We start from the raw sequence: 7,973 nt of genomic DNA, 5'->3' as shown, positions 1-7,973 counted from the left end.
ATGCTTGCAGGTGGGTCCCATTTTTTTGTTTGATTTTTGGAGTCAAAGACTACGACGTAGTTAAATAGTTTATTTTAGTCGCGCTTTGATTTCTATGAGCTTATATGAAGGTGCGCACTGCTCGATTTTTAGTTGTGCAACTAAACAGTTGAATTGGCTGCGAAACATCGACAATCGCACAACAGTTGCCCAATAGTTTTGTCAAAAGTGTGCGCCCGCTCTTGATGAGAATAAACTTTATGAACTAATTAATTATAGTAAATTTTAACATGGATATTATTGTAAATAGGTACATAAAGCAGCAATGGACTCTGGGCCCACGCTTGTGTCAGATGTTCGCTTTCGTGTTCTACGGCAACGAGGCCGTATCGCTCTTGTCCATGGTCGCTATCACCATAAACAGGTAAGAACATTTCCCGCGCTAAAACAACGCCATCTACTAGCCCACTTTCACTAATAAGAATTGTAATTACTCAAGACAGAAATGTCTCTAGAAGTATACCTTATTCAGTCATACAAAAATTATTGTGTAACGTAACGTAGCCTCTTTACATTTACAGTCTTAAATAATAGATATGTTCAAAATAACTATACGTCCTTTTATTCATTGTATTCTAAAAGACGCGGGAAGTGGCGTTGAAATAAACTACGTATTTATGACGTCATACAGCAACTCAAAAAGCGAAGCAATCAATTAAGTTGTAAAACAAAAAATAACTAGTGGCAACACTGAAGTGGAATAATGAGAGGTGTGAACGAACAAAAGTACAGAACGGAACTTTGCTAAGTGTGTTAGACAATTTAATAGAAATACACACTTGTAAGAACACTATTAGTTATTTCAACACAATCTTTTCATGTAATGAATATAAATTTGAAATAGGAACTTAATTATGAGACAAAAACAAACACGGAAATATAGACAAAGAAATTATAGGATTGCAAACAGGATGTTAAATACTAAAACTTTTGGTTCGTAGTAACTTTTTAAAGACTGTTTTTACTTTTAATATTAAACGATTTGAAAATAATTAAACAACCCGATTTTCAGAAATCTGTATGACCTGTAACCCAGATCTAATTCTAGTAAAACCTAAAACATATTCTTTACACAAACTCAAATTCGATTACGTGTACATTACCCTACTTTAATGCATTAAAACACTTATACATAATTACAAACATTCATCCAATATAATATTAAGTGATTCTGAATACTTAGTTTAAATGACGAAACGTAAACTAAACGCCCGTATGTCACGCATTAAATCTCCCGACAACTTTGTAATGGATTAGCGGGTTACGATGGCAACATTTCAATTTACATCAAAGTGCGTCCATTGTTTGAAAAGCTGCCCCAGTTTAATGTTTCATGTGATTTACAACGATCCTTTACGATTATTGAAACAAAATATTAAATGTCAGATTTATTACTGCCCTCTTTTAATTACATTTTTTAGTTTATGATTTTTTTAAGTAAATCTTTTCTTGCTATATTTTTTTTTAAAAAGAACGCTTTTGCAGAACCTTTTTTCTAATCGAACCACCAATCATGTAATCATTACAGTTTCTTATACCTTAAGGGGGGTTTATACGGGACATAAAATATTATCTGACAAACAATTTAACCTCCATCGTATCGTGACTGAAAAATATTTCCACTTTATTGTCTCCGGTCAGAAAATTTGATTACACTTCGTGTGAGAACATAAAAATGTTAAAAGCCGGATGAGGAGTGACGCGTCCCAGACACTCTTTGATACTCTCCTTCATTTCCTTGTAACCGATACCCTGACCGAATTTTGTTGTTAATAAATCTTTCAATGTATTAAAAGGCAGACACATTTACTTAATTTAGTTTCTCCCATCAAAGTAAACATCACTATAAAGATTTTTTTTCACTAAACTATCATCATTATTGTTTTTTTTTATTTCTCAGAAATTAAATGAGGCGAATCTATGACGCATACGATTACAAAACGTAAAAAAAATACTTTGAAATACTAAATTTCATTCATTTTCTGCTCAAATTACAAATTAAATGACAACAAACAGCGCAGAAATGTTATAATTTAAAATGTCACATTTTTAAACAACAATTAAAACACATATCGTACTTTCTAATCTCACAAAGAAAGTAATTATTTATCTGTACCACAGCGGTCTATAATTATACTGCAATTTGTCGGCAAAACGGAGAGAAAACTGGCAACATTGCAACACAAATGTCATGTGTATGCGCGGGAAAAATAATCTCGACTTTTAATTTCACGCATGCGTGATAACATTTTTTACTTGCACATTGGATGAACATAGTCTTTTAGATTTTTAATAATTGATTTTGATAATCACAGCCAAAGATATAAGAAAAGTACACATGTATGCTACGTTATATTATAATATTGGTCCTATTCAAACCAACAAGAACGAGGCCTTTACGTCATAAAATAGTTCAATCAGTGTTGTTATGTTAAGACATGCAAATTCCCTATTTCATCACAATGTATCTTTTGTTACGACGTTCAATACAGGATCGTGTAGCAGTTTAAATTCTTATTGTAAGTTTGAAATAGCTGTATAAAGACATACTAGTTACTTTCAGTAACGTATATTTTGCGATGTTTGACAAATCATCATAATATACTATAGGCGACGCTAGCCAATGATTTAAGGGGGAGAGGGGGTTGCTTCCTGCCCCCTTATCCCACTCCTCTAGCGAAGTCTATACAGTATATACGTATCTACTAATATTATACGGAGGAAAGATTTGTATTTTTAAAATTTTATAACTCAAAAACTACTGGGCCGATTTCAAAAATTATTTCACCATTTAAAAGCACCGTTATCTGTGATTAACATGGGCTACTTTTTTCATTATTTTTTTAATGTCATGCGGGTAAAGTCGCGAGTAATTCATAATACTCAAACATTTTTTTACTTTATTGTTTTTGATTATGGAGCTACAATTTTTTGTTAAATCTAATCGGCATTTAATTGACTTTGATGTCTGTCATACACAGAACAGTCGCATTTGAATATAATTTAAGTCTCAACATCTGTAAACTGAAATTGTAACACTACACAGAGCAGCGCGTGGCACAAAATATAAAGAAATTATGAACAGATTAAAAAAATTTGAAAATTTAAATCTAACATTTTCAATACTCAACAATCAATATTCAAATTTAGATTTTTAAGAGCGATTTCGATAATCGTAATCGTAGTCTTTTATTGCCGCTTCAACTATATTAAAACACGCGGTTAACATATTTTGATTTTTTTTCAGATATTTTTTTTTACAAATTTAACTCACGATATATCAATAATGAATATCAATGTATCTTATAGCATCCAAATACCAGAATTAGAATTATTTAGATTTACAACATTGAACTTTCCGCAATCGCTTATGTCTTGCACCATTTCACATAAAAATAAACGTGTCTTCAGAGAGCGGGTCAGTATCCGGAGCACAAGGACCGCTTGTTCTGCTCACAGTGGTAACACCGCCTTGCCACATGCCCTTCATACCTTCAGGATTTTTTTATTTTATTAATTCAGTTTGTAATCCCAACTCTGATACTATAACATCTATACTACTCGTAATATCATAAGTAGGAAATTGTATTTTTGTACGTATTGAAAATTGCAATAATTCAAAAACCATTGTGCCGATTTCAACAATTCTTTCACCATTAAAAAACTACGTTATCAGGGAATAATATAGGCTGTGATTATATTATTATCTAATTTCACGTGAGAGTAGTCGCCGGTTAAAGATAGTAAGTTATAAGTCCAATAACATCCTCTACAAGTAATTACTTCGAGGACTAATTTATTGCATTTTATTTGTTTAACAAATCTTTCTTACGTAAGCTAGAGGTGTGTAAATCATTTCTGAACTGTTGAATTTCAGATCTTGTCGTTTTGAACCGTTGGCCTACGGGTCAACTGCCTAGTTGACCCGTAGGCCAACGGAGCTGCCTAGCTCTCAGATCTATTTTATGTACGACAACTATGAGTCCACTTTGTGAGCCGATCCGGAAAACACTTGGTAACCCTCAAATCATGACGATGCAGGTACAAATTGTGCCGATCTGCAGGTCATTTTTAGTTGAGTTACCCTCTACAAATGACTAAGAGCGGGCGCAAATCTTTGAATAAACTGTCTCACTACTGCTGTTCGACTGTCGATTGTTTCGCAGCCCACAACTGTTTAGTTGCACAACTAAAAATCATAGGAATTAAAGCGAGAAACATTTGTGCGATAGTTTTGTCAAAGGTGTGCACTCTTAAGGAGATTATTAATGTAGATTTCTCAGTAAATTATAGTAAAGTACACGTTAAATGACACTTGTTTATAAAATTAACTAGTGATTAAGTTAGCGCTCAGATTGCGTTTGTGTTGCCACATATTTATCTTATCCCGAACAAACAAGCGCTTTCCCACGCCGCTGAGTGCTTTTCGAGCACCGATAACGCGATGTGATTGCGGCGACAGAGGCGATGCAAAGCGATTTATAGCTTTATCAAGTACATTGCTATAAAAATCTTATAACAAATTGCTTTGCAACATGTGCATCTTACTAAGATTGTAAGAGAGAAATTTTCACGTTATGTGCGTTGCTAGCTGAAGATCTGGGCAAGTCGTTAATCAAGAAAATTAAAAAAAATACTAAATTAGCTGCCTCCCTCCCCCCTCCTGTCGGCATACGTATGATTATTAACAGATAAAGAGACTGAATGGTTCTGGATGGATTATAGAAGAGATCTAGTTAAAAAACTTATTTAACTTCTTTCTGTTGCTTGTTTTAGGTACACGCTGATAGCGTACTATGATATGTACTCGCAGATCTACACCAGCACCAAGATCTGGATCCAGCTGCTCCTCATCTGGCTCGTCTCCTTCGGCCTCATGGTACGTACCAAATTTATATGAGAATTGGGTACATACGTGAAATATTTTGCCATGTGCCTTTGCCCGATTAAAGCGCCTATACATTCTCTCTTCTTGCTTCTTTAAACCTCTTTTTTAAAATCTTATGAACAGTTAGTATTATTTTTAAACATAAAGTTTTATGGTAATTCGGCATTATTATAATATAACATCGTAATACATCCTGTATTTAAAATACCCAGTATCAAGCAAACCGTTTAGTAGTACCTAAACCATCTATAAATCAAATTAATTTAATTATTCATTGAAACTGTCCAAACGCGACAATCTGATAAAACAACGATGCATATCCGCGTTGCAATGACACGAACGAAATTATTAATAAGATACGCTTCTAATAGTATTCGTAGCGCCTAAGGAATATAAAATGTCTCCACACATCTTCATAGAAACATTATCAATTTATTTAATTTTTTTGTTGATGATATTTACTTCATGAAGTGCTTACTTTTTGCTATTACTTAATCTATCGTTCTATCAATGTGAAGCTACAGAATTTCGGAAAAATAAATTATTATTATTTGAGGGCCAGTAATAGTTTGCAAAAACAAATCAATTTCTAATACTTCCTTTAGTATTTTGCATAATTTTCCATTATAAATAGACTGACGTCGTGACTTAAATATCCCAGTAGTAGAGTTGGTTTATTGACCGATAATATCAATTTATTTGTATGCTATTCACCTTTGCCAATCGTCTCCCGAGAATCCATCGGAATACACAATCTTACAATTCAAGTATGGCGCCATATTGTAACAATATTTCCGAACGAAAACAAAATAAGCGATTGAAAAAATAAGAAAAACCATCAGCGGCCAATTAGTCAACGGTTCGCAACATTCCCATAAAATGACGACTTCCCGTTTTAGATTCGGAGACTAAACAAATAAATTAAAAAGTCACGACATCCTTTTACATTTTGTTAGTCACATCGTAATGATTCATAAAAGAAAATATAAAACCACAAGACTGCGTTAAGTGTGCGTTTCCGAACGCAAGTGCTTCGATTGTGAGTCAAGAGGCAGGCCGTAATTAAAACTTTGCTCTGAATTAAATTAAAAACAAAACGAATGGCAAACGCAATATGCAATGTATCGAATACAACTTATTTATTTATGATTTCAAAAGCTCTGTATTATGATAATAGAATTTTGACTATTTCAAATTTGGACAATATTTTACACAACTTTATACAAACCGACTTTAGCATTTTTGCAATTTATATTCGGTTGTCAACCTGTCAAATTGTCATAGAAAAACCATTATGCAAAAAGTGGGCATCATAACTTTACTGGATTAGATTTATAAGTTAGGTTAGCTTATATTAAAAAATTAACTATTAAGTTTGTAGTAGGTATAATTTGATGTGTTGTGTAGAAGCTCGCATCATGCATATGAACGTCAAACTCGAGTTTACTCGAGGGCGGGAAGTCGGAATTGGTTCATTGCACCGGCACGCTTATGATACACGTTTAATTGTCCCGAATTAGGAAGCGTCCGTGTTGTTTATTAGTAGAGCTAGTCCCGCATTTACATAATTTTTTTATTATCATTTGCTTTTAGTACATTTTTATTATCTGTTATTTTTCCTGCATTACGATATGATTCATAGTTTGAAGAATTGGATCCCCCTGTAGACTTCCTAGTATAGGAAACAAGAATGCATGTGTTCTAGGGTGTGAAAAAACCCTTACGTTCATACAGTCACGTTTCTGAGGGCTCCAGGTCTATTAACGCCGTTTACCTTTCACCAAGCACATTAAATTAGGCAATTACCTTCTTAAATAAACGCAAATAAAAGCTTATTACGTTTAATAACTCATCATAATTTAACACATTAGCGCAATTGAGCGTGAAAAGTTATGAGGTTTTAGTTAATTTACAGAGACATTTAATTGCCGAGTATGTGGGCGTTTTGGAGTGTGGCAACAATTCGGTTCAATTGTTTCGTTCGGTTGCGCCGCGCGGGGTCTTGCGTTTTATAGTCTGTTGTTTTATTCATGGCTGTCATCGAGTGAGGTCCGAACGACCCGTACTGGGGGTTCGTGTTTATTTAAGTATATGTAAATCAGTTGAGGCGTAATTGCCGCGTAATTTAAACGATAAAGATATGCGGGATGTATTACTTTAAATATACATAAATAAAAAGCGTTTGACACAAGGGTTAAGTACTGGACTTGAAATATGGCCTGAGTGATGTTACGTTTAAATAAAAATTCTTTTATTACTTTTAGAGACTTAAATAACTTTATTAAAGCAAACAATAACTGAACATGTATCCGCTTACATGGTACTATTGTTCACACGAGATTTAGTGGACACACTGGTTTATTTATTAATTGTTTGTTCAGATCCCTCCCCTGCTTGGAGTATGGGGTCAGCTGGGTCTGGAGCATGACACGTTCTCGTGTACAATCCTGCCGAAAGACGGGCTATCTCCTAAGAAGTATCTGTTCGTGTTTGGTTTCGCGCTGCCATGTGTCGTCATCATCGTCTCCTACTCCTGCATTTATTGGCGCGTGCGAGAAAGCAAAAGGAAGCTCGAGGGCCGCAGGTGTGTATGCGGGTGAGCTATTTGTTTACCACAGATATTGTTTATGGTCTGATTTGATGTTAATACTGATAACTGTCAGAGGAATGTGTTGCCAGCTTATAAAGTATAGTAATAGAGAAATAGAGCTTAGGTACCTCACTCTTGTCACTTACGTCATAAGAACTTCTGGTTTATTCTTTCTAAGGTCGTGACACATTTTCCTAAGGGACTATTAAAGATCAATTAACGAGTCTCAATGCAGCAAATAACTACCAGTAACTCTAAAGAGCATTGTTTAATTTTTGCCTTAATTGATTTTTTCATTTTTGTTTACAGTAAGCTGAGCGGCCAAACGGCAAGAGAAAAGGAAGAAGATTCCCGCCTAACAACTCTGATGCTTACAATATTCCTCTGTTTCCTCGCCTGCTTTCTTCCTCTGATGATAATGAACGTCACAGATGATGGGATCAGCTACCCCTGGCT

General features: G+C 34.4%; 1 protein-coding gene across 1 annotated transcript in view; it reads left to right on the top strand.

The window, feature by feature from the left end:
- Positions 1–254: 254 nt before the first annotated feature.
- Positions 255–7,973, top strand: part of LOC106101740 (protein trapped in endoderm-1) — a gene marked incomplete in the record, with an annotated part of 8,736 nt that continues 1,017 nt past the window's right edge. The window contains 4 exon segments of the mRNA XM_013281062.1: positions 255–403; positions 4,816–4,918; positions 7,309–7,511; positions 7,827–7,973. Of these exon segments, the coding sequence (XP_013136516.1) occupies positions 270–403; positions 4,816–4,918; positions 7,309–7,511; positions 7,827–7,973 (587 nt within the window).

This window comes from Papilio polytes, unplaced genomic scaffold (genome assembly GCF_000836215.1).
Source record: "Papilio polytes unplaced genomic scaffold, Ppol_1.0 DF823958.1, whole genome shotgun sequence".
NCBI classification, from domain to species: domain Eukaryota; kingdom Metazoa; phylum Arthropoda; class Insecta; order Lepidoptera; family Papilionidae; genus Papilio; species Papilio polytes.
Note: the sequence above shows the minus strand (reverse complement) of the source record. Positions and strands in the feature narration are given on the sequence as shown.